The sequence below is a fragment of the Podarcis liolepis genome (genome assembly GCF_965112155.1).
Source record: "Podarcis liolepis genome assembly, chromosome: 6".
NCBI lineage: Eukaryota > Metazoa > Chordata > Lepidosauria > Squamata > Lacertidae > Podarcis > Podarcis liolepis.
Genome location: NC_139559.1, coordinates 42850084 through 42877100, shown reverse-complemented (window position 1 = coordinate 42877100; position 27017 = coordinate 42850084). Strand labels below are relative to the sequence as shown.

The 27017-nt window shown below is 44.1% G+C and overlaps 1 protein-coding gene across 19 annotated transcripts in view; it reads left to right on the top strand.

Annotated features, from left to right (window-relative positions):
- Positions 1-27017, top strand: part of ATP2B4 (ATPase plasma membrane Ca2+ transporting 4) — a 166076-nt gene that overhangs the window by 87490 nt on the left and 51569 nt on the right. For all 19 annotated transcript variants that reach the window (XM_083508791.1, XM_083508808.1, XM_083508797.1 and 16 more), the window contains exons 3-6: positions 9588-9785; positions 20840-21097; positions 21921-22046; positions 22877-23002. In XM_083508791.1, the coding sequence (XP_083364917.1) occupies positions 9588-9785; positions 20840-21097; positions 21921-22046; positions 22877-23002 (708 nt within the window). The remainder of the gene's footprint in view (positions 1-9587; positions 9786-20839; positions 21098-21920; positions 22047-22876; positions 23003-27017) is intronic.

The following is a 27017-nucleotide window of genomic DNA, read 5'->3' as shown; positions in this document are numbered from 1 at the left end:
GTGGAGAAATCCCTATACTTCAAGAAATACGCAACCAATCATTCGTTTTCTTCTAGATCTCTTGATTCTTCCCATAACCATTAAACTCCCCAGTCTTCATTTATTTCTTGCACACAGGCTTCTCTTATAGTTGACTTCCTTCTGCCCTTTTCTAGATAAAAAGAGAGTTCAAGGCGTGCTCATAGGAGCCAGACTAGCTACTGATAAAGCCTTCTTTTTAAATCACAAACCACAAACACACTTTGTCTTTATAATAAACTTTAGCTTCCTCATGATAATGTTTGTTTTATCAATGTTGAGAGATCAACATACATAGTACATGGACTTTGGTAATTGTGATTTCTGACCAAAGAAGGCTGACAAAGGATAGAAGGGAAAGGACTTCTCCTTTCTTCTTGGCAAATTGAAACCCAGACAGGCTTAAAATCTAGTTAGTGAACTAGCCAGAATTCGAAAATAAAGCTTCTCTGAGTTATAACAGGGAACGGTGGTTTGTCTTAAAGCAAACGCTTCCGACCTTCTCCTTATTGTCAGAAGAGACACTGAAGGATGAAATTTCCAAAAGCATCACAACTGGGTTCTCAAAATCTCCACTTTAAGGCTGCCTCTGCACTTGTTGGCATCCGTCTGTCTCAAGAGGCAATGGAGTGAGCCTCAGCGGATGAAGTCAGACTGTTGCATTAGCCTAGGCAGTGTTTACAGAGGTCCTGGGCTGCCCAGACAAGACTCCCCTCTCAGACTCAGAGCAATATGTTGGAACCAGCTTGGTTTCAAGAGTTGCTGGAAAGAGGCGTACAAGGCACCATCCAACCATCTTACTCCTTAGCCATTTCTTCTCCCAAAGATATCCTCCTGCAAGGCAGCGGAGATTTAGGACAAGAGTTTTCCTTCTCCCAAATGGGCTACCATCCCAGGTTGGCCATCCCCATCTGCCCCTCACTCCTCTCTACAGCACGTGCAGAAACAGCCTTATTGACCATTAGACCCACTATTGATCTCGTCCACTCAATCTGCCAGAGCCTGTCCTCACATGCAGGGGAAGTCCTTAACTTACCGAGGGTTTAAGAGCCATTGGCTACCTTGCACTAATGTCTTCCTATACACCTATAGCCTGAAATTAGGGTAGCTAACTTGGACATTTCAGTAACTACACAAATGTGTGTGCATGCACTCACATAGTAAATAAGAGCTAAATTTCAATGTTCTTTTTTTTTTCTGCCGCTGCAGCTGGTGGTTGTACTGCCATTGTCAGCATGAGTCCTTTGCTATTAGGGTCTCTCACATGGGGTACCCTGAACTAGCAGGCGGTGTTTATTTATTATTTGCAATTTTATCCCACCTAATTCATGGTTCTCCCCTTCCCCATTTTCATCTACACAACAACCCTGTGAGGCAGATTAGGCTGAGAAACAGTGAGCAGCCCAAAATCACCCAGTGAGCTTCATGGACAAGGGGGGACTAGAACCCCAATTTCCCAGGTGTTAGTCCACAAACCACTGCATATATTACATCTAACTTGCCTGGTTGGCATGGGTAACAAGGAGTTCCGTGTAGGCAAGTGAGTGTGCTGACAGCGGAGAGGCGGATGGCTCCTTCCCTCTTCTGCTAGCCTTCTTAGTTTCCATGCTGACCACAGAGGAAAAGGCTTCTGGCCAGCATGGAAAAACACAGCTCCATTTATTCTCTGCCAGCATGCTGGGCAGAAGGCAGTATAAAAACAGCAACTAACTTGCTAAGTGGCTTGGAGCTTACATTTCCATGCTAGCTGCACAGGAAGAGGCTGCTCACCTTAGCAGGCTAGTAAAATAAAACTGCTGACTAGTAACTGTGATGGGCTTGTTTCTAAGGTTTATATATTACGACTGTATGTATTGGTGTTAAGGCTTATCCACTCTGGAGTTTACTTTGTGCTTGTGTTCTCATTTAAGCTGTGTAGTTCACATGATGTTACCCATAAGCAACACCAAATGAAATGTTTCCTCCCTGTAAATTTCAGGTTCACAGGGCTTTCTCTGTGGCAACTCCTAAGCTGTGGAATTCCTTCCCCTAACAGAAGTGCATCTGCCACCTTCTTAATGTTGTTTTCATTGTATGCTGAAGGCTCACCTCTTTGTCCTAGCCTTTGACCCCGATACATATATTCTCTTGACTGTAATTTGCTTTAAATTATTTTACTACTGGGTTGTTGGTTTTTTTTAAGATGCAGGACTCTCAGCTAAAGCATCCATGACCATGACAGATGACCATCCAACTTCTGCTTTAAAACCTCCAAGGAAGGAGAGTCCACAACTTCCTGAAGGAGACTGTTCCACTGTCGAACAGTTCTTAATGTCATCAAGTTTTTCCATAGTCAGAATCTCCTTTCTTAAAACTTGAAGGCACTGGTTTGAGTCCTACAGAGCAGAAGAAAACAAGCTTGTTCCCTCTTCCATGTGAAAGCCTTTGAGATATTTGAAGATGGCTATCATATCTCCTCTCATTCTCCTCTTTTCCAGGCTAAACATATGCAGCGCCTTCAACCATTCTTCATAAGGCTTGGTTGTTGTCGTTATTTTATCCACTGTACTTTTTATACAGCTACAGTCAGTGAAGCCCCATTTTCACACAGTGTACAGTTTATTTGTTTTCCTCTTAGTAGCTGGATGCACAGTTGTGCACCCAAACAGCTGGTGGCTTTGTGGATGCAGGGCGCTTGCAAGAGATTAAAAGAAAACAAAAGCCAGAGCTTGATTGAGGAGGGTGTCAGACAAGCACACTCCAACCAAACAACCCAATAATTTGCAGACACAGTAGAAGAAAGGCAGCATGCATGAAATACAGGAGCCTGGGAAGGAGCGAGTACTGTAGCTGGGAGAAAAATGTGTTGTCAATAAGACCAGCTATAGCATACCCAAGAAAGAGCAGCTCATTGCATCAGATTGGCTGTTCTGGCGTGCTTGAACTACCCCAGCCTCACTCCTGCCCTGCCCCCTCAACATCCTGGGGCATGGTGGCAAGACTGCTACTGGGAAGCCAGGCCCACAGTGGCACCCATCACCATCAGTCCCCAGCCTACTTTGGAGAATGACAGATTGATTTGAGGCAAAGTGACCCAGAGCATGGAGCTTGCCCACTTCAATGGAGACACATCCAGTCTGGTCCAGTGGGCCTCCTGTCCTCCTTTAGAGAAAACCAGGAACGAGCTTTCTGTGGTGAATTGTATTTCACTTACTTTGGGGGAGGGTGGATATAAGGGGTGGATTTGTCTTCAGCCTCTGCTCTGCCTGGTGTGGATTTGGAAAAGACAAGATGAGGGACCTGGGTGGGGTGGGGGCGGGTAGTTTGAATGGAGTTGCATGAACAGGGACAGGGACTAGCTGCCTCTGTATACTGTGAGCATACATTAAACATTAACATGTGTTTCCCAAGAGTGGGTGCTGAACAGGAGGTGATAGGGACCTGCTCCAAGGCCTTTGTAGTAAAATCCACATAGATTTCCACTTCCGTGTGCAATTCCTCCAATGGGAATCTGTTGCAAGAAATCGCTCCCAAGAATGAAGCTGTTATATTGGAGTAATTACCGGTACTTAAAGAACACAATCTCAGGGTTGTGTTTGTACAAAGTTATTTGAGTAGCACACCCTTATATTGCTTTTGTTCTCACTTGGGGAAGAGTTTAAGCAAGGTGAGAACTCCTTGTTATGTTACCAGAGTTGAGCCCTCTGTCTCTTCTCAAGCTGGCTCTGCCTATTTCTTTTCTGGAAAGCAGAACAAAGGAGAGAGCTTGCAGAATAGTCCACAGTTCTTCACTAAGCACACCTCATATTGTAGAGGAATGTACTCCTGTACATAAAATAGTGTGTAAGTAAATATTAAGGCATACACCAGGCTTCTCCATGCCCAGAGCATGCCAGATGACTTGGACTACAACTCCCATTAGCTCCAGCTGGCATTGTCAATGATCAGGGATGATGGGAGTTATAGTTCCAAATATACGAAGGGTGCCCCATTGGGAAAGGCAATCCACCTTGGAGTAATGCTCATTAAATGGTATGCAGAGGTGGAGTTTGGAGGCAACGAAATGGTAGCCTCTCTGGAATCTTTCCCCAGAATTTCAGGAGTCGGAGTCAGGAGTCGGTCAGCAATAAAAAACACCAGTGTCCATGGGCATAGCCAGGAGGGCAGGGGGGGCAGCTGCCCCCCATCAAGTAAATCCATAAAAATACTTAACTTTCTGAGGTTCTGCCCCCCTAATATGAAGGCTGCTGCCCCTAACATAAATCCTGGCTACACCCATGCTGGTATCAGTGAAGTTAATGCTTCATTCAAAGAAACCAAAACAATGCAGTTCTAGTGATCCCAGTAATTCTTTCCAGTAGGTCTTGCCCCAATGAGGCAGTCATGAGGACTGAAGGTCCCCACCTTCCCACAGCTGTCTAAGGCAGTGTTCCCCAACCTTGGGCCTCCAGCTGTTTTTGGACTACAACTCCCATCATCCCTTGCTAGCAAGACCAGTGGTCAAGGATGATGGGAATTGTAGTCCAAAAACAGCTGGAGGCCCAAGGTTGGGGAACACTGGTCTAAGGCTCCTCACCTGGTTTCTTCCCTAGAATGCTAGTGTTCTGTTGTTCTGTCTCCCGTTGTTCCACCCTCTTCCATTTCCCTGCACGTTCTGGGAGACCAGGGAGAAGGGGAGCTGGTCACAGCAGGAGGGGGAGACTCCGTGATTCTTCAGCAGTCTGCTTCATTTTTGTATCCTGGCCCCCCTCCTCTCCTTCCTTTGAGTCCGAACCACGCTCTGCCATAGCCTCTTCCTGCTCACTAAACCCTGTTGCATCTTCAATTCCCGACACCTCCTCGTCCTCCCACTTCTCCCTCTGACCATTCATTGTCATCCCACCACCATTCCCCTGGCTCTGAGACTTCTTCACTTGGGGGTTCGCTTGGGGGCAAAGTCGACTGCCTTGACAATTTAACTTTCCTTGAACATTCCCAATCAGCCACTGGTCTCTGGAAATCTTTGGAAGTCCACTCAGGTCTCATTTCTGGTCCAGCCAGAGGTCCTAGCTCTACAAAAAATTGGCTCGGGAAATATCAGTGTATGGTCGGGTATCCTTTCTTCTCTCCCAAAGCTAGGAGGATGAAGCAGCTTGCATTGGCTGCACCCCAGGGACGCGGACTTATAAAAAATATTGGGGGGGCCCGGGAAAGCTCATGAATAATAAATAAGCTCATGAATATGCAAATAAAGTGGCGCCGCCTCCTCGTGAGCGAATAGGGGAGAGCGTGCTGCTCCTATTAATCAGCTCCGAAGGTGGAGCTTTTGCTCGGGAGGGAGGGCAGGAGGCATGCAGCCCGACCCTGTGCATTTTGGGCTGGGGGAGGGGCGGCGATGGCGCTCTGCTGGAGGGGCGCCGGAGATTATTGGGGGGGCAGAGCCCCCCCAAACGAATTTTTGAGGGGGCTCGGGCCCCCTCAAGCCCCATGGAGTCGGCGCCTATGCTGCACCCTGATCTCCCCTCTTTCCTCTCTTGGAGCTGTCTTGTTTTCCTTGTTTTCCAGCTGCTCTGATCTGCTTGCTTTGGGATAAAAGCAACATTGATTTCTCTCTTCACTCTGGACATTTGTTTAAGTCAGCAGACTCCAGTAAGCTCAAGTTTCTTCTTTCCATTTCCTGCCCCTTCATCTGCAGGGAGAGGAGGGGAGAGGTGTAAGTCACCAGTCAGACAGCGTGGCAAGTTTTCCGGAGCTTATGTGCCTGCTGGGAACCCCTAGCAGCATCCCATATGTCAAAGAAAGCGCCATCCGGATTGTTGCCACGCAGGGACATTATTCTGTCCTTTTCTGCCCAAGCAAAGCATTGTGGGAGCTGCCAAGACTCTGAGCGTCTTAAGTGGCAGTTGGACATTTTGGCAACTATTACATTTGAGAAGACCTTAAAAGCCAGAGTGATAGTCCTTGGGAGAAGGAGTCTTCATAGTTCTAGGCCACAGAGGGCTTCATGGTTCGAGTTACTGTTTAAACTTGGTCATTTGCTGTATTGAGGCATCACATCCACCTGGTCATGCATGGTCATTCATTGGGTTTAGCCTACTTGGTGACATCATTGAAGGAAAGCCAGCATGGCATAGGGGTTCATGTGTCAGACTAGGACCAGGGGAAGCAGAGTTTGAATCCTGACTCACCCCCAGTGCTGATCTGGGGACAGTCACCATCTTTCAGCCTCACAGAGTTGTGAGAATAAAGTAGGGATGGAGAAGGTCATGTACACCAACCTGAGATCTTGAAGGAAGCATGGGAGAAAAATGAAAATATTGTATTCAACCTCTCTGCAGCTGTTGCATGGCCATGTTATCCCATTTCCTTCATAAATTCCATTCTCCCAAGGAAAATGCTGTCTCTTTGCAATATAAATTGAGGCAGTTTTGCCACTTGGTTCATATCTGCTATAACTACCCTGGTAAACACCTTTAGTCGTAAAAGGAATTGGATGTTTCATGTTAGGCTCTATGGTAATAAAAATTATTATTATAAGGTGCTTAGCTCCAGCAGTGGGGTTCATTCCCCGCCCCCCGCAGATTGTTTGGTATCTGTGCTTGCAGGGCATGAATTATTTTGGGGATTTGAAAGTCCCACTGATGTGTGAAGAGTTTGTGGGGAAGGGGAGGGAATCTGCAGCCCAGAATTCCAATCTAGGAGGGGGACAGTGGCACAGGTGCTGTTCATTTCGTAATAATAACAAAAAAAGAATATATATTAATATATTCAAGGATATATTTATTAGTGTGTCCAGTTTGATCCAGAAATAAATGTGTAAGCTGACTGTGTGTGTGTGTGTGTGAGAGAGAGAGAGAGAGAGAGAGAGAGAATGTGTCAGAAAGAATATTTTATTTTGAAATATAGTAGGCACTTGTGAAAAGAAACGCATTATCAGGTCACTTCTCGGTTTAAAAATGGCAAAATGTGCCTCTTCAAACGGAAAAATCCCTCCACACTTGTTATATTTATACGATGCCCCCAACAGCCTTGTGATTCCTTTTAACCCCTAAAGCTGAGGCAGTGGCACAGCACTGGCAGCTGCCATCACAGAGCTGAAAGAGATCTCAGGGGCTGGCTATTCCATCCCACCCACCCAGCTAATTCAGGAAACCCAGTCCTCCAGCAGAAAACACTGCTGCTCCTGTCCCCAGTTGCAGCAGAGCAGGGCCGTCTTACCCATAGGTGCTAGGGGTGTGGGAAACCCGGGCACTGGGCTCTCAGGGGCACCAGGCTGATAGTCCGGGGCCCAAGAGTTGAGTTCGGGGAAGAGCCTGCCCATCTGTCGGCTCACCGTGGTGGGCTCTTCTGCTGTGGGTGGCTCTGTGCCACGAGTTCGAGGGCAACCGAGCCAGTGAGACGCTGAGGTGGCCAGCTGGCTCTGCCCTCCTGCGCGCCTAGGACTGGGCAACTGGGGGGCACCGGGCAGATCTTTGCACCCCAGCGCTGCATATGCTTAAGACAGCCCTGCAGCAGAGAGACTGGTCAATGCATAGTCAGCTCAGGTTTAATTTCTAATGAGCTGGTCCATGTAAAAGGTAGCAGGAGCCAGACTCTTTAAGAATTCATAAGATGGGGTGTTTGACCAACATGGTCATAGACTTGAAGTGGAGAAGAGATGAGAGTCTTCTCATTCCTACTTGAATCCCTCTCCCTCTTTCTTCTATTGTGTGCCAAGAATGTCTCCCCCCCCCCCCCACACACCCAATAGCCTGCCTTGGAATTGGCAACCGTGAAATGAGTTCACCTCACTTGCTGGCTTCCCACCTTTCCCCAGATCACCCTGGTAGATTGCAGAGTGACCCCTCCGACCTGATATTTGAGCAAAGCTAGTCATGCAAGATGGGCTCCTTCTGCTCCTGTTTGGTATTTCACGCCCCACTATCTGGGCGTCAGGAAAATCTGTGGGTGGGTGGTGGGAACACCGGCCTCCTTGACACCTTGCTCTCTTCAAGTGAGAGCTGCCATGCAGCCTCAACTGGCTTTCCTCCTTTGTTTCTGAGGAGCAGCAAGAGCTTGGGCAAAATAGTACCATCTGATTGGTAGGAATGGGTTTCAAGGCCTCTTCTTATTTTGCAGACATTTCTGTTCCTAGAATGCATGTGAAAATAACTTCTTTGATGAAAATCCTAATGCGGGATGGATGGGTTGTTGACCTGTGTGGTCAACATCTTTTGGATACTTGCCACAAGCGAGACAATAGCTAAGCCCCTTCCTATGTCGCTGCTTTGATCAGCCGAATGCACATTGTTATCTGGGAAGTGGACCCTGGTTGTCTTGCATTTAAAATGGGATTCTGTACACTTAACATTTCAAAAATCCCAATTATGTGATTAACTTATGCAGAGTAATTTGATTTTTTGGCCTTACCTAATTACTAATCCTCCTATTCCTTCTTTATTCTGCACAAAGTTTTCTTTTTAAAAAAATGTAGATCTTCCTCTCCCTCTCCTGAACTCCTGTGGAGCAGGATGTGGTTTTAAACGGCTGTAAGAAAGACACCCAAAAGACAGGTGTACAAATCACTACCAATCTGTGCAGCTGTCTTTTTTCTTTTCCAGTGTGGGTGGGTGTGTTAAGTACACTGTCAGTTAAAGTGAGCAGATGAGGGGATGTGTGTGGAGGTACTCTGGATTTTCACAGAAAATATTTGATTCCATGCCTGCGTGATAATAAATACCAAGTATTCTATTCTTGGGATGCCAAAGTTCTCCAAGACTGTAACATGTCTTGAGCAGGGGTGGGGAGCTGAAATGTCTGGGGCCTTCGTATGACCCTCAGAATTCTGCCTAGGCCAGACCCCTGATTGGCCCTGCTTTGCACCCTGAAAGTTTTTGCCTGGCTGGAATGTGTCCTTGAACTTTGCAGCTGTTAGAAATCAGTCTTCTAGGAAGGCAGCACTTCGGAACTCCCTGCCTGTTGACATCAGCCAGATGCCTTCACTGTACTCTTTTCTGCACCTGCTCAAAACATTTTTGTTTAGGCAAGCCTATCCCGATATATAGATGTTCACATGTGTTTATCTTTTACTGTTAATGTTAATTATCTCTTAAATATTTTTCAGTACTTGTTTTTAACTGTTCTTTGCTGATAAGGTTTAGATTTCTTGTAAGCAGCTTAGAGGTTTTATTAAGCCAAGTGATGTGTTAATTTTGTTAAATAAAGTAGTGTTACACAGTCTGGATGGAGGATAGAGAGGAGTGTGTGAGTGCAAATTCACCTATGATAAAGAGGTAACCTTTACATTTCTTGCTCCACCCACTTTTGCCTCTGGCTCCGCCCACTGCTGGCTTGTGTCCTCCAGAAGGGAATCCTGCCCTTGAGCTGCAAGTGGTTCTCCACCTCTCATTCATTCTCTTTGACATAGCAACTTCGTGTTTGCAATATTTATTTGCAAACATCTACCGCGGGAGAGTTCTACTGTTCGCAGGGTGGGAAGTACTTTGTAATATACATAATGGAACCTGTGGAAGATGAAGGAAAGTGGGCATAAAGAGTGGGTTCAAAGTAATCATGCTTTTTGATACTCCCTTTTAATTTGCTCTCTCTTCCACACACCCTCTTTCTCGCAGGCCTCTCTGGGAACCCCGCGGATCTGGAAAAAAGAAGGCAAGCATTTGGCCAGAACTTCATCCCACCCAAAAAGGCCAAAACTTTCCTGCAGTTAGTCTGGGAAGCACTTCAGGATGTCACGTTAATCATCTTGGAAATTGCAGCCATAATCTCCCTGGGCTTGTCTTTCTATCACCCTCCTGGTGGCGATAATGAAAGTAAGTAACTGGACTTTCTCTGTTTATGTAGCTTGGCTCCCAGGCCAGCATGGGGGAGACCCTGTGGGGAAATGGCAGACCTTTGGGGAGGGAGGGGTGTTGTGGGGAGAGGTAGTATATATTCTAATGAATGGTTGGTAGTGTGTGTGTGTAATGCTATAATGAATCTATGTTTAGGTTTCGAAATGTGGTGTTAGTTGCTTTGAGACCTTTTGCATAACAAATAACTAAGAAATCTGATACAGGCAATATTCATGCCCTACTCTGCCCGTTCCACCCCCTTTCATGATGTCTTTATGACTTTGGGGGCTACTTCTGAGTACGGCACTCTGCATGCATGTGCAATCGCACATCATTTAGACAAACCTAAACCAGGAGTTGCCTGTAAATACTATTACTACAGGGAATCTGTCAGGGATTCTTTAGTAGTGATTCCTGCATTACAGTGGCTTGGACTAGATGGCCCGTGGGACCCGTCCAACTCTATGATTCCATGAATTCTATTATTCTATGCTACTTCTAATAATGACAATAGATGCTTCAAGGCATGAAGCCATTCAGCAGGTTCACCACTCCTATCCGGTTGTCACAGCAGTCTGTCCACCTGCTTTTCTTGCCCCTCTGCTCCATTGTGTAAGATTCCACTGGAACAGGAGGCCAGCTGTGTCGAGGTAGGGGAATGCCAAATCTGTGTTGCCCTAGAGCTGCAAACTGGGCACCTTCCCAAGAGGGATACAATCTTCCCACCATGTGGGCCATTGCTTTAGAACAGGGAACCTGTGGCCTTTTGGATGTTGTTTGGCTCCCAACTCCCATTATCCACAGCACAGCCAAAAAATCAGGGATGGTGGGAGCTGGGCCACAGATTCCTCATCTCTGCTTTAGAAACAACGAATGGCTTTAGAAACAATGAATCCTCATCTCTGTTTTAGAAACAATGAATGGCTCACCTTGTAACATAAAGTAGACCCTTCACATTTCTTAGAACAAGTGACTTGCCTTGTAAGATAAACCAAATCCTTCTGATTTCATAGACTTAATAATCTGTGCTCTCGAGAAATGACTGTTTTTGGGTGTTGCTGGGTCCAGATCTTCACTGAGTGTAAATCTATGTTAACTGTTAATCTGTGCTGAATTTTCCCTAGCTGAACATTTAATTTTATATTCTCCCTTCTTTGTTCCCTTACCTGATTGAGAGTTAAAACACAATATAGTCTCTCTCTCTCCCCCCCCCCCCAATTCCCCAGCTGGCAGCCTGGCTGTGTTTTCCTGCCCACTTTCTCGCTTACCCTCTCACAAGTCTCGGCTCCCTAGGCCTTCCCCTCTTAACAGTGCCAACTGCAATGAACAAATAACATACAGCTTGATCTAAAAACTTCTGTCAATTAAAGGAGCTACTCCTAATCACTTCAAAACATTCTCAAAGGAGAGCTATGTCCTTTGGCCTGGCCAAGTCCCAGCAATTGAATAATTCAGTTTTAGCAATGAAATTCAGTGTAGTTGGCTTTAGATGCAGGATCTCCCCACCCGCCGCCGCCGCCCTAAAATTTCCTGTTTATAATATTGTACAATATTTCAGAATCCTAGTAAACATGCTAGATGGTATTTCAGTGATGCTATAGCAATTTCTGCCTAAGCAGTAATATTACCCAAATGGCATAGAAACAGAAGATGGAATCCTGTTTGTAAGTTCTTTTTGTTATGCTGGTATCCAAATAATTTTATGGACTTGGGTAGAGATCAGTGGCTGAGAAATGGAAACTGTAGTGGAGAAAATGGGGCTGAAATACCACCCCCACCAAATTCTCTCATAAAGGAAAGGAGATATCACTTGTTTCTGTCTTCATTGTTGTCTGTATTGCTGCTGTAAGCTGACAGTTCAAATTGAACCACTTCCCTGACAGTAAGGAGGCTGTGATGGTTGACAGTATTGAACAAGGAAGGAGGGCAGCTGAGTTGAAACACTTGAAAGAACATAAGAGGAGCCTGCTGGATCAGGCCAGTGGCTCCTCTAGCCTAGCATCTTGTTTTCACAGTGGCCAACCAGAAGCCTGTGGAAAACCTATAAGCTTCTCTGCCCACCTGCGATTCTCAGCAGCTGGTACTCAAAAGCATGCTGCATCTGAGAGTGGAGGTAGAGCAATAGCCATCATGGCTAGGAGCTGTTGATGGGCCTGCCCTCCATGAATTTATCTCATCTCAGACTTTCCCTCCCTCCAAGGAGATACAGCCCAAGAATAGTTTCGAGCACAAGAGAAGAGACACTGTTATGTTCAATCTGATATGTAATTAGTCAATTCTCAAGCAGAGTATTTCTCATTCACAGAGATAAGGGAAGGTGGGAAGAAAGCCATTAAATGTACTTGTTGGTGTTCACTCATACTGTGTCCAAAATTAAGAGCATGTAAGAAAAAACAAATTATTCTTACTTGAAAAAATTTTGTAACAGCATTAGCAAAGATGTTTTAAAAGCATAGGAAGGGTGATAAATACATTGGGATTAGGTGAGTGCTGACCACTGACTCTAAAACAGCCTTCACCAACCTGGTGCCCTCCAGATATTTTAGACCACAACTCCCAACAACCCCCAGCCCTAAACTATGCCTTAGTAGCCTCTGGTTAGGAAATAACTGAGCCATGACTTACTGATTTTGACTAGCTTATGATGACTCTTCTTGCTAACCTGTGGGTTGGTACCATTATCCAATGGTATTTACTGCACTATCAGCATCTTGACTTAGCCTTCCTCACAGTGGCTATTTCCTACAAAACCCATCAGTTAAGAATTCCATGTTGAGTAAGACCAATGATTAATTCAATCCAGTGTCCTGTGACTGACAAAGACTAGATGGAATGCAGGAAAGAGCTTGAGGTTTAAGGGAGTGGGGAGTTTGTATACTCTTACTGTCATGGTAGCAGCCAGCAATCTTGTCATGCACTTGTTCTGCTTCTCCTGTCTGGATCTTATCTAGCCCTTGAATGATATTCCTACTCTGGAACTTTTATCTTTGGAGATACTCTAAAGCTTTGATGATCACCTTGGCACTTTGGGAGTCCTTTATTTTTATTTTTCATCTGTTTCATCTGTTATTCTAAAAGCCTCCACAAATCCTGTGAACAAGAGTTTTATAGATTAACAGTGCATTACATAAAAACAATTCTTCATGAAAGCTGGTAGTGGCTGATTTCATTGAGTTGCTCCCTACTTGTTTTCTTGGGAAATCTAATGATGGGATGGATCTCCATCTGTGCAAGATACCATCATAGAGACCAGACAAAAATTCAAGTTCCTCATTCACTTTTCCTGCCCTTTCCTTGTGGATGTTACATAGTCTTACTTTCATCCGTGATGCCATCTCTCAAAGGACAAGTACTGTTAAGACTTTAAGGGATTTCCTCATAATGGAAATTATCCTTGGCATTGATATTTTTTGTTCCCTGTTCTCAACAGTTTGCTCCCCTCCAGCTCTATTCTGTCTTCTTTTTGTGTGTGATATAATAGAACAGCTCATGGAATCAAGTTGTGCACACAGCAGCAATGATTTTTGATATGGGCATTGTTAGCTTTTTCTTGTGTTGTTCTCTCCCCACATCCTTTCTTTTCCCCTTAATAGTTTCTAACCTCTTGGCTTACCTTCATAGCTACAGTGGTGCATTGTTTATTTCAGCAATGAAAAATGACTCCAAAATCTGTTTTCTGAGTGGTGATTTAGAGCTCGACATTCTATGCTTACATTAAATAGTCGTTTCCAGTGAGCATTACTTTGCACTCATTGCACTGAATTTCATTTGGCATTTCATTGCCAAGTCATTTTGGTGTTTTTTTTGTAAAATCGTTCCATTCAGTCTATCCTTATCATCCTACAGCATCATTTACAATGCCTGCAATGCTAGAAATATGTTCCCCTCACTTGCCAGGTGAGTGTCACAGTTTGTGACATGACTAGACGTGGAGTAGTCATGTCTAGGGCTGGGCCGTGGGCAGACATTTGGAGCGAGTCAGGAACTGGGAGTCCAGACTGAAGAGCAATTGGGATGAGAGAGGGCAAACCAGAAAGCAGGACTGAAGGCCAGAAATTAATAACACACCAGAGCAAAGTTGCACCGAAACAGGAAGCTCTCTTACACTCTTTCATGTCCAGGAGGAACCAATGGCCACCCTGGGAGGAGTCAGTCCAGAAGGTCCTTCACTAAGAAGCTGTAGTGACAGTGATAGGCACAATGTCTATTCCCTAGAATTTATCCTGCTGCCCATGTTGCTGTTTCTTATTGCCGTGTTCCAGGCCGTGTCCCGGGTCATAATATTTTGAGGAGGTCATCTTGCTTGTCTTGAGTGCAGCAACTTCCACAGGGCCATCACATTAGAAAGCAGGATATTTACTGTAGACACACACCCCATAGTAGTCAAGAACTGTCAAGCAGCTGATCTAACCATTTGTCATTGGTAGTTGCTTAGCAACATAAATTAAGCTGCCCTCTCTCAGCCTGGAAAAATGGTTTGCCCGGGAGGGAAGAAGACAAGGGAGAAGGGCAGTGATGAGGAAGTATTAGGAGTTGGGTAATAGCATGGGGAGATTCCAGAGGATCCATGGTGTTTCCAGGTCCAAAGCTCAGTCCTGGAGAACTTCCATTTATGCTTGGCTATCCCAGATTATAGCCTGATTCACTAAGACAGACAGACACTGCACACATTTCTCGCAATTATTGTCCATGGATCCAGATTATTTCTCCTGCCCTCAGTTCTTCATCTTTTCATGTGCTGTCTTCCTTCTCCTGTCCTTATCTAGCTCCAGGAAGCTGCGCCTTGAAGGATATTCCTACTTGCCCTTCCTTGAAAACCAATTTTCTTTGGAGCTGCTCAAAAGCTTTGGTGTTCACCTGGGCACTTGAGGAGTCTTCCAGTGATCTTGTCAAATGTGTCTTAGTTTCTCCTTGAGTCTTTTATCTCTTGGAGCCTGAGTGCTGGCTTAAGTTCATCTCTGGGCCCGTATCCTGTTCAGCACTTGGTTGGTGTTCCCTTTGACAAGTGGCCCTGTGTCCTGAATCCTGGCCCCTGTGTATTTTTACAGGCCTTAGTCCTCGCTTAAGGCATATCTTGAGTCTTGATCTTAAATGTGCTTTTAGCAGGGCTATGCAGGAGCTGTTTTTAATGTGGCTGCTCTATAAGGTCATCCCGTGGGTGGACTATACCAGTTCTCTTCTGACTACTACAATTTTCACTGATTTTTCTGGGACTAAAGTGACTCACTGTCCTACAGTTCCACAAACAACTTTATAGCCTTTAAGACACACACATAGAATGCAGCATTACAATGGCTGCCTTCTATACCTCTGCCACATAAACTGATTTTATACAGTTAGCAGTTTTTGTAATGTCATTGTTCTGATCTCTGGTACTTTTGAGAGAATACCATCTGTTCTGTGTGACTTATTGCTGTCTAGCTTATCAATTTGCTCTTAAATGTCTCTTATTGAAAGATCAATTTGTGACAGCGCTTTAGATTTATTGCCGAAAATGTGCCACTTTTTCAGCTGTACTTCTTAATTTAGGGCCTTCTATCCAGTGATCTCTGAGCCCTAAGGCATTCCAAAGCCCCTCAGTAAAGTAGCTGATTGTGCCCTGTTATTAAAATTGAATTAGGGAAATGTTAAATTATATATTAACATATCTTATATGGGATCTAAAAATTAATTCCAGAGAGAATAAAGAGACATATTTTATTGGCATATGGATGTAGGGGAAGGGAATGAAAATGCTTTTTCTGTTAAGTCTCTCATAAGTTGTTAAATCCCTCATATCATAAATCCCTGATCACTGAGGACTTCAGGTGAGTCTGTGTTAGTTGTTCCTGTGGCTCAGGTACATGACTCACTAGGAGCCATGCATTTAGTAATGTGGGCTCTATTTTATGGAACTGCCTTCCAGCTGAGGTCAAACAGGCCACTCTCTGCTTAACTTCCAGAGCCTAATGGTTTTTAAATCATCATCATCCAAGCAGGCATTTTTATTGACGTCTGATCTTATAGTTTTAACTGATTTTTATTTTTTGCATTGCATCTTTGTAAGCCATTTAGAGACTATTGCCATTAAGGGATATATAAATTGTTTGAATAAATGAAGATATATTAAATTCACAGAACATCCATTAACTCATTCTTCTCCAACTTGGAACCCACCAGAAGTTATTTGTCATATTCGCATGTCTTGGTCTTAACCTGCCTGCAGTCTCCCACCATTCTTGGCCATGCAGATAGTGGTTGATGGGAGTTGTAGTTTAAATACCTAAAGGGCACCAGCTGAGAGAAGTCTACTCTAGATTGCTCCCACAAATCACTCCCATGACTTCATGTGGGAGGGGATTGTACATTCCATCTGTTCGCCACTCTCAAATTCATGGGATAACCAATGCTCCAGTAGATTTGAGTATGATCATGTCTCCCACAATGCTTTTAGACATGAGATTTGCTATGGGAGAGGTTGCTGTTTATTCCATGCTTCAGCACATGCACATAATTTGGTACTGGACCTAGAATTCGTTTTTTCTTTTTTAAAATAAAAGCTTATTTTTTTTAGATTTTATGACTGTGTAAATAGGCTTGAATGAAAGTATGTGGGCAGTGCCTAATGAAACTTCAGATGTGTAGGATTTGAATGATCAAGTGGCAGGGCTTCAGTGAATTGCAGATTTCTTTGCTGCTAATGACCATCACAAGAAGATTAAATAACACAAAGAAGCAACTATGTGCATATTTGTTGAACTTACATATATGCACCCATATGAAGAGGTTGTAGCATTCTGCTCCTCTGGATACAAAATTTAGCACAGGATTTTTCTCTCTCTGAAGATTTACATATTTTTTTACTTTCTTTAATATGTCTGCTGTGCCCTTCAGCAATATACTCTCAGGGCAGCAAACAATCTATAAGAGTAATTAAAACCATATCAAAACAACATACCAAACATATTAAGATAGCAGAGGCATGATTAAAACACACAAGAGTATCATGGAGGCAGAATAAAGCCAATTTAGATCGCAATTCGATTGAATTTATCTTTACCTGGCACCATGAAGACATAGGAGTGGTTGCCAAGTGAGTCTCCCTGGGGTGGGAGGGCTAGGTGCTTCAGCCAAGAAGGCTTCCACCTAATTTCCACCAAGACATCCACCTAATTTCAGAGAGTAGAAGCACCTTGCCCCTGGTCCCTGATGATGGCTTCAGTATATGGGCAGGTTCACAAGGAAGAAGGTTGCTCATCACTACTGCTGTGAAGGGCCACTGGGCTTAGTTAGCATCCATTTAGACTCACCTGGAAGTAGGTTTCTCTGAATGCAATGGAGATATCTCCTAAATAGGTGTGTATGGAACCACACTGATAAGCTGTAGTTGAATTGCTGCTTTCCTCAACTGCACTAATATGGTTGGTCAATTACTACTGATGTGAAGTGGCATGTAAGTGGCCTGCATGTAAGCTCTAACAGAATTGTCACAGGCTCTGCTGTTGCATTCTGTTCCATTTAACTCCACCATTGAGTTCCATTACTTGAGCCATTCATGAGCGCTTATGCCACAGTGAAATTTGTTCATCTTTAACGTGCAACAGACATCTACACTCCTGTGGAAATTATCATGCCCCACTAAGCGGGATGGGACCAAGAACCCCACAATTTTAAGTGGTTCTTCTGCTGCAAGATTATGACCACCATTCACATTCCACACAAATAAAATCTGAAAACTAGATGTAGCCCACAGCTCACCGCGAATTTGCAGTGTGGCCCTTGCTGCTCAGCAAGCTGCTCTTTTTATAGAGCTTACCTTTACCAGCTAATGTGTTTATAATTGCGTCAGCTACAGCTTGCTGTGTGGACGAACCTCCATGGACATTTCAAAAAGCTTTACGCTAAGCCTTTAGCAACATCCATCAGGCTCATGGATGAAAGCAAGTTGATCAGAGGACGTCTTTTTGTTGTCTAGAAAGATATTATCTCTGCAGTTTGGGGAATATAGTAATAATTCTCTCCTCTTCTGCATGCTGCATGGTTTCCAGTAAAGATTAGTCCAATTTTCCTCCTTACATAACAATGGAGAAGCAAAAGGGCTGCACATCAACAGAGCTCTGATGAACAAAGGTTTTCAGATGGTGGCCTGCAAGCTCTATTCAGGTGGCCTGCAGAAAGGTTACAGAACAGTGACAGGTATTTTGACTAGCTCTCATCTGTTTTGTTTCCTGAAAACTGAGATCAAGGCCACTTTGATGTATGTGTTTCTAACAGACTAACAAGACCCTGGCTAAGGGCCTACTATTTTTACAATACAGTGTGGTCTATATAAATAATTTTATAAATAAATAAAATTTAAATATTTCCCCTAAAAAATTGCTAGCTAAAGCAGGCTGTTCTTAGCAGCCCGGTCTAAGTCCTGTGATTTTTAAAATGCAGTGCTGGTTTTGATAATGTCAGCACTAAAGAAAACAGTGAGATCAGAAGCTCTGTGTGTGTGCGTGTACGTACGTATGTATGTACATGAAATACTGCTGTGGGCCATTTTGTGATGATGCCAGATTGCAGGAGTAGAGGCTTCATACATTTCATAGTATTCTTCCTTAATCCTCCCCTTGAAAGTTCCCAAGATTCCAAATGCTGTGCTACATTCCACGTTCTGTTCTTGCATGTTGAACCTGCAGGGAGTCAAATTTCACACAACCATGATTATAGTCAGGCTCTTTTCTCAGATGGCATTATTTTTAGGTGGCTCCTGTGCACAATAAACACACTCAAAATTAATTCTGTTTAATTAGCGAAAGCCATTGTAAACAGTGCCACCTGAAAGTAGTTTTGGGTAGTGACGCACCAGAGGTGCAATTCCCTTCCCAGACAAATTCACCTGTCACCATCATCAATTTCTTTTATATGTCAGCAAACACTGTCCTCTTCACCCATTTTTGTTATCGTCTGGTGTTACAGCTGTTGCATTTGGGCTGAGCTGGGTTAGGCTATTGTTTTTATATAGTTTGAAGGGTTTTATATTGCAATTTTAAGTGTAAGCTGCTATGAGAGCTACTTTAAGTGGAAAGGAGTAAAACAACAACTAAATAAATAAAATATTCCCAGATTTTTCCAGTGTAGTTGCAGACGTATACACAGTGTAATTGCTGTGAGCCATATTTGGGCTTGGGGGAAAAATCTTTCCCAAACTGGATTAGCTGGTGGCCCTGGGGAGGTTTCTGCCCCACCCTATAACATCTGGGTACTTGCCTGAATTATCTAGAGCCATCCACTTTGCAGGCACCTGCTGTCATCTTTTGGCACTGCTTCTGACATATGGATAACTTGATTTTATTTTTATTTGTATCTCACCCATCTTAAAATTAGGGTAGCTTCCAACATGGTAGAATACACATAAAACAGTAATAAACATAAAAGCATTAGATAAACCAGCTAAAACCTGAGTCCTAAGGGATATTTAAAAACCTTGTCTAAACAAGAATGGCTCTCATCCTGCATCCCAAAAGAAGCAGGGCGGATTGCTAGCAAGTATGTTAGGAAGCTTCAAAGAACCACAACCACTTCTGGTTCTGCTTTGCAGGCAGATGCTAAACCTGATAGCTCAGTAGTGCCTTCCAACTTTAAGTTCCCAGGGGCTGGCTCATGCTTGCGTATTCATTACTTGGTGATAGCAACATCAAGTGATCCGCTCCTACAAACAGGTAATCATTAATGATAGAGCCTTCGCATCTGAAGTGATTGCAAACACAGAGGGCTGGATTTAAGCAATATGGTGGTCTAGTGGAAGCCAGCACAGAGATTCCTGGTAGCACAAGAGGGTGTCCCTCCCAGACAGCCCACACCTCTCCCAAATCTGCTGTAAGGGGGTCAGGAGAACCCCTAGAACAGTGTGGGTGGGTGTGGGATGGGGAGATCACCGCACTGGCCAAGCAGAAATGCTTGTGCTGGTGGCACAATTGTATCAACATGACACTGAATTCCACCAAAGGTTTTCATCTGAGACCCTTCACATATTTTCAGCTGCATGGAAATTACAGTCTTCATGATCTAGGATACTAGGCACAGTTGTTTACTGCTTCCCTAAGATGGGAAGGATGAAGAGGAAAGAAGTTAAGGTGTGTATGGGAGATGCCTTTGGGGTTTGGGGGGTCAGAGAGAACCATTGTGGTACCTTCTGACAGTTTGCTTTGGTTTGTGGACTTTTCCTTGTTTCCCCTGAATTTGGGGGTGGGACAGCTTTGTGGGGTAACAAGTCAAACCAAGAGAGGAAACCATTTTTCCTAATGGTTTTGTATGGGTATGAGCTTTCAGAGACGGAGTAATGTTGAACCTGTGAGCCAAGGTGGTTTGGAACAGCTGAGTAAAGGGCAATAAATAGGGCCAGAATGACAGTGGGAAAACAGCAAGTGGTACTTTTGTTATTTTATGTTTCTTAAATGTCCTTGGTCAGTGTCATCAAGACATTTAATGCCTTGTGAATGGGCTGTCCCTGAACATGTCTCCTTCAATGAATAGGAGTTTTCCATCAACTGTGCACAGACCTTCCTTGCCACTGTCCAGCTACAAGGCTCCAGGCCCAATCTTAACACATTTTTCCTCAGAAGTAAGTCCTGCTGTGTCCAGCAGGATTCACTTTTGGTCAGTGTGTAGAGGGTTTTAGACTTATGCTCTTGAAAATGTGTTAATATGCTATGTAGTGACCTTTATTATGTGGATAAAAATAATTCCTTCCTTTTCGACCCTTTGTCATTCTGAGCTTCTAGTGCAGTGTGCCTTCCTCTGCTTTCAAAGGGACTCACCAAGGACACTCGTTACAAAAAAACAAAACCAGACTAGTTCCTTCCTTATTTTGTATTAATGGTTTGGAGAACATTATTACTTCCTTCGTCTCACTACCTGCTCATCATAATATGGGCAGGTAGCAAGTATTATGCTAGTGTCACAAACAACAATTCTGTTTTATGGTTTTTTGTGAAGGACAACTGGCAGAGAGTGGCTATAAAAGTAAGTTTGTTACTGAAAACATTCTCTCTGTCATCCCATGGCAGTGTGTGGGCAAGCAGCAGCTGGTGCAGAGGATGAAGGTGAGGCTCAAGCTGGATGGATTGAAGGGGCAGCCATCCTCTTCTCGGTCTTTATTGTGGTGCTGGTCACAGCCTTCAATGACTGGAGCAAAGAGAAGCAGTTCCGGGGCCTCCAGAGTCGGATTGAACAGGAACAGAAGTTCACGGTCATCCGGAAGGGGCAGGTTATCCAAATCCCCGTGGCTGAGATTGTGGTGGGGGATATTGCTCAGATCAAGTATGGTGAGTGAAATACGGTAACTGGCCAGACAATCTGCTCCTTCTTTCCGTATGTCACGGTGTTTTTGTCATTCGTTATTATCCCTGAGCTATGTGAATGTTCTTCACTGGCAGTGGAAATGTCTCTTATCCATCAGAGAACTTCATTCCCGAGGATAGAGGTGGGTGTGATAGGCCTGAAAGTTATGAGAGCAGCTGGGGCAGTGTTGTGTTGGTATGGTGTAGGAGGTGAAAAATGATGTGGGAAGATATTATGGGCAAACGGCAGGGATGGGGAATCTAACAGTAAGTTAAGGAGAAAGAGGGCTAATGGATTTTTGGTGTATTGTAGAGTTGGTCAGAGAAATGCCCATCTTCCAACAATACACCAAAAAAGCCCTCTTTCTCCTTAACTCTCCCTCCTATTTCTGACCAACAGAGTTGGAAGATGGGCATTTCTAGAAAGAAGTGAGGAGGGGAACAGCTGTGTAGTATGAAGAACCCAGCACTGAGGTCACTCATGGGTATTCAGTAGTTGTGCAAATAAGATTTCTGAGCCAAAAAATAAGGTTGAAGAAGAAAACATCAGATTCCTTCAGATTCATATTAATGCATCCCAGTTATTAGCCTGCCTGAAAACCCGCATACTGTCTTTATCTGTTCTGAACTTTCTTTCCTGCAAGCATCACACCAACCCCATAACCTGTCTTTCTGTAGAAATGTTTAGTGTTTCTCCCCTTTCAAGATTCTAAATGGATCTCAGAAATTAGTGAAAATGGAGTCGCTTCAGGTTTGATGGAGAATAGCTGGAAACTCTTGAGAGTATGTTGATTTTTGCTTCTTCCAGGTGATTTGTTGCCAGCAGACGGGATCCTGATCCAAGGCAATGATCTGAAAATTGATGAGAGCTCTCTGACTGGGGAGTCAGACCAAGTGAAGAAATCTCTGGAAAAAGACCCCATGCTGCTTTCTGGTAAGTCTATCATGATTGCCAACTCGGATCCTGGTATACATTAGGGACAATAAGTTGAACTGCAGCCCATTTGGTGTCGTGTTTGAGTTCTTTTTATCCTGGGGGCATCTGCTTGTAATTATAGCCATGCCCTGCCGGCCATCCTTAGTGGAGATTCCATAAGCTTTTCTGTGGTAGAGAAGTTATGTTGTGATGCTCTAGGACATTAGAGACAGGATTATCCTCTTTCACTCTGAGCAATGAGGTGCTATGTTGACAGGCCTAAAGATTGATCCTCTGCTGGAGGAGCATGCACACTTTGAACTGCCAGCATAACAGGCTTCTTCCTCCTGTTTCATTCTCAGTAAGCACATGGTGATGTGTGCTGGAGTATGACGCTCCATTCGTAGCCCAACAAAATCATTCACTCTGCATAACATCCCTGATGCCTTTCTTCTGCATGGGAATCTATGGAAGGAAAAAGCAAGGGTAGCTCAGGAACTGAGTTGCCCTTATCCAGCTATCTGTTGTGGGCATGTGGGCTCTCATTAGCTCATGGAGTTCACATCTGAAAGAGCTTCCCCATTCCTTCTTAGCAAAGAGGCCAACTCTGTGCATGCACTTATTTGCGTATGCTTTTCTGCCCCTTTCATTGAAATGAATGGAGAAGCCAGTGAACACATGAAATGAATGGTGAAGCCAGCGCACACATGAAGCTCTGGAAATCGCAAGTGAGCCTAGAAATGAGGCTCCATCTTCTATTTTTCTCTGCACTTTCTCGCAGAATTCATTGTGCTTTCTCCATTCCTCCTGGTTGCCTTTCTCCACATTTTGCCTTGTCTTTTCAACAGGGACTCATGTGATGGAGGGCTCTGGTCGAATGATGGTCTCGGCTGTGGGTGTCAACTCACAAACTGGAATCATTTTTACTCTACTGGGTGCTGGAGAAGGGGAAGAGGAGAAGAAGGTCAAGAAAGGTAAGAAGATTCTGGAGCCAGGCTTTTGTGGGAAGCATCATCTGAGAGTTCCTTAGGTGTATTGACACTTGGTGGCTGGAGTGGAACACGTGCTCCCCTTTGTGTGAGTGTCTGAACTGAAACCCTGTGAGTTTTAGGAGGAGGAGATGTTGGGAGTTCTGCGTCCAATGCTGTGAACTCAAGATGTAGCCAGTACAGGCCAATGAAAGAGGCTAGTGAATTTCCAGCAACTTCTTCTTGTTTCCTATTCAGCTGCCGCTCAGTAAAGTTGAAAAGGTGGGGTGGGGTTGGTGGGGACAGGACTCCTTGGGGTCTACTATCCATAACTAGTTTTAGAAACAATACATGGATTTGCTCCACTGAGCTATCTTCTTAAGCTGGCAGAGTTAGCTTTCTTAAAAGGGACACGTGGGAATTTCAACAAAGTGTTGCAGCGTGGAGTGGAACAAATAGGGCAGCAACCAGCCAGCCATGACATTCTCTCAAACATCCAGTTCCATCCCCCCCACGCCAACAGTCAGTATTCCATGGGAATTGAGAATGTGCAGTTTGCACTGGGCTATTTATAAGAAATATTTATATACCACTTTATCATAAAAATATCAAAGCAATTTACAGAATACAAACAGGAAACATAATATCATAGAATAAAAACATTAACATGTTAAAAACAGGCATCTATAACAGTTGTGGAAGTACTCTTAATCGCCTTGATAGGCCTGGCAGAAAAGAAAAAAATTCAGCAGGTGCTTAAAAGTTGGAAGATGCCTGCTGAATCTCTGTTGGGAGAGCGGTCCACAGGACTGGGCAGATAACATCTAAAAACCTCCAAGTCTGCTGATACCTCACTGTTGTGTGTGGATGGTGCCATTTTGGCTGTATAAGGTTAGGCACTTAGAGAATGAATTTACTTAGGATAAAGACAAGTCAATAATCTATCAATGGCTATTTAGTCATGATAGCATTACACCTCTGAATACCCAGTGCTGGAGTTAAGCAATGGGACTGAGGATTGTTGCTTCTGAGCTTCCCAAAAACATATGTCTGAGTTCTCTTTTAGAACTCTTAGTGTGATCAAGTAGAATTTTCTTCATGTTCTCTAAACCCTGAAAGAGAAGTTAACACATCATTGGAATGATCAAAGTCCTCTCCAAACTCCTTGTCCCTAAGACGTTGCCACCAAGTACATATTTCTCCTCTGTTTTTTGTTGCAATCTGAAATTATGAAGCCCCTGCCTTACTGAAGTTGGAATAGAGGGAACAGTAGGATGCATATGTCCTGCCATCATTCATGGATAACTTGACTGGGAGAGGTGTCTTGTGAAAGAATTCTGTTCTTTCTACCAGCAACCTGTGCAGGCTGGTGCCCATGGTCCACTAGAGCAGTATTTTCCAACCTTGGGTCCCTAAACATTTTTGGACTACAATGCTAATTGTCCCTAATAATAATAATAATTTATTATTTATACCCCGCCCATCTGGCTGAGTTTCCCCAGCCACTCTGGGCGGCTCCCAATCAGTGTTAAAAACAGTACAGTGTTACATATTAAAAACTTCCCTGAACAGGGCTGCCTTAAGATGTCTTCTGAATGTCAGGTAATTATTTATCTCTTTGACATCTGATGGGAGGGCGTTCCACAGGGCGGGCGCCACTACTGAGAAGGCCTTCTGCCTGGTTCCCTGTAGCCTCACTTCTCGCAATGAGGGAACCGCCAGAAGGCCCTCAGCGCTGGATCTCAGTGTCCGGGCTGAACGATGGGGGTGGAGACGCTCCTTCTGGTATACAGGACCAAGGCCGTTTAGGGCTTTAACCATTGGCTAAGAGTCCAACAGCATCTAGTGGGGAACCAGAGATGGAAGAACACTGCTTGGAGCATGTTATCACTGAAATTAGTAATAAGGAATACATTCTGTAGCATTTTACAAATACGTTTGTTAACTTGTTCATCCCCAGAAAGACCAAAGGATAGCTCAGTTGGCAGAATATGAGACTCTTAATCTCAAGAGTTGGGGGTTCGAGCCCCATGTTGGGCAAAAGATTCCTGCATTGCAGGGGGTTAGACCAGATGACTGTGGGGTATGTCATTCTTAGTCTAATTTTTCAGAAGAATAAACTCAAACTCATAGTAGCTTTGGTCCAGACAGTCCTAACTAACCATTGATTTCATACTCTTAAGCATGATAAGGGCTGGCTCTACACCAGTACTTGAAATGCTAAGCATGATCAGAGCTGGTTTATAGCAAAGCAGTCAATTTGAATCAGAGCAGGTCAGCGTGCATTTGACTATGCTGGCACATAAGCCAATCTAATTCACACCCAATTCTTCACAGTAGGTTTGGTTTCCAATAAGGCTTTGATGCTTTCTCACTTTCCACCGAAACACGTTGGCATGTCATTTACATGAACAGAACCTGCCCACAGGTCTGACTTGCTCGCTGCAGTTAGCAGAAGTGGCACCTGTACTTTTAACCCTACCCGGCAAGCCAGCATCCTCCCCACTGAAACAATACTAATGGACAGCCAGTGTCGGAAGCATTAAACAGACTGGGACAGAGTGAAGCAGAGAAGAGACTGTTGTTCCCCCAGTAGCCAGATGGGAGTCAACACTGTCTCTCCAGGGAATTTTGTTTTGTTGTCTTGAACTAAAAATAAAATATATTGATGAAGCTGGGTTGGAGAGTCAGGTGTGTGTGCATTCGTACACACAAGAGTTGCCTCTTCTTCCTAACCTTTTGGAAATTTGGAACTGGAAGAAATTGAAATACCTGCAGTAGTAGCTACCAAAGCTACCAGTAGCTTCGTCAAAAAACATCATTTAGTACCTGGAGGATGCAAAATGTATTGAGCCGCACCCCCAAGGCTTAGTAGAGCTCCTACACCCACAGAGCTCTGCAGAAACTGTAGCTGCTGAATCAAGCAGACCAGTTAAGTGGCCATAGTAAAAACAGACCCCCTTCCCCCACCCAGCCCAGCCCAAAATACTTAGCAATATTATTCAGTGTGTGCCCTAGTTGCATAAAGAAAGTAGTCATGTTGGCGGAGGTGGGGTTCTCTCTCTCTTCTGAGGGGGGAAAAATACAAATAAAGAATCCTGAACATTTAAAAATCAAAACATTACCATCAGGATAACCATTCCACTCCTCACTCAGTCTGGCTGTATAATTATGTATTGCAAATCCCATCAAATTCCATGGAACCTATGCATGAGTATGTATGTGTAGGGTTGTGTGCTGTTAGTCACTTAATTGCCCCAACACACTTTTTTTCCTTTTTCCTTTTTTGAGCCGCTGTTCCATACTTACAAACTGGGGCAGTGAATAAGTGGTAAAAGGATGGATTTTTCCTATTCTTTTAAGTTCATAAATCGACTGGTTGGTACGAAATCAGGGCATGGTAGTTATTCTGGATTAATTACTCTCAACTAAAAGGGCTGCATCTGGCAAAATCCCCATGTCAAACTTTATTCAGGTCTGCTGAGGGTAGACTGAAACCCATAAGAAAATGATGCAAAGCTGCTTTGCTGGAGGGGATGCTCTCTCTCATCTTTGCAGGTTTACATCACACTGTGGGCCATGGACTTATATGGCTGTGACATATTATGAATTCTAATTGCCTGCTTCTGTTAGCACTGTTTATGAACTGTCCTGTAGAGAGGATTGGAGTCAATCTGCAACTCTCCCAATATGATTCATTCCTCAGTAGGAACAGTTCTGGGCAAGCTCTGTACTGCTCTTCCATTATACAAAGATCTCCTTCCTGAAGAAAGTGGAGTAGCAAAGAATTTTATTTAGCATTTGGCAGCTGCTCTGGAATGTAACCTGAGCAGCCGAAGAGGTTCCTTATATTAATGCTTTTGAAGATGTTTTATTTGGGTTTGGGAGGCAGGGAGGGCCTGATGCACCAGAGTTTGGGAGTCTCTAGATTAGAAATTCTACATGGAATGGAAGTCCAAGGATAAGCTTCTCCATTTGTTGTTGCAGGGAGCTGAACCAAAACCCACCATCATTCCCCCGA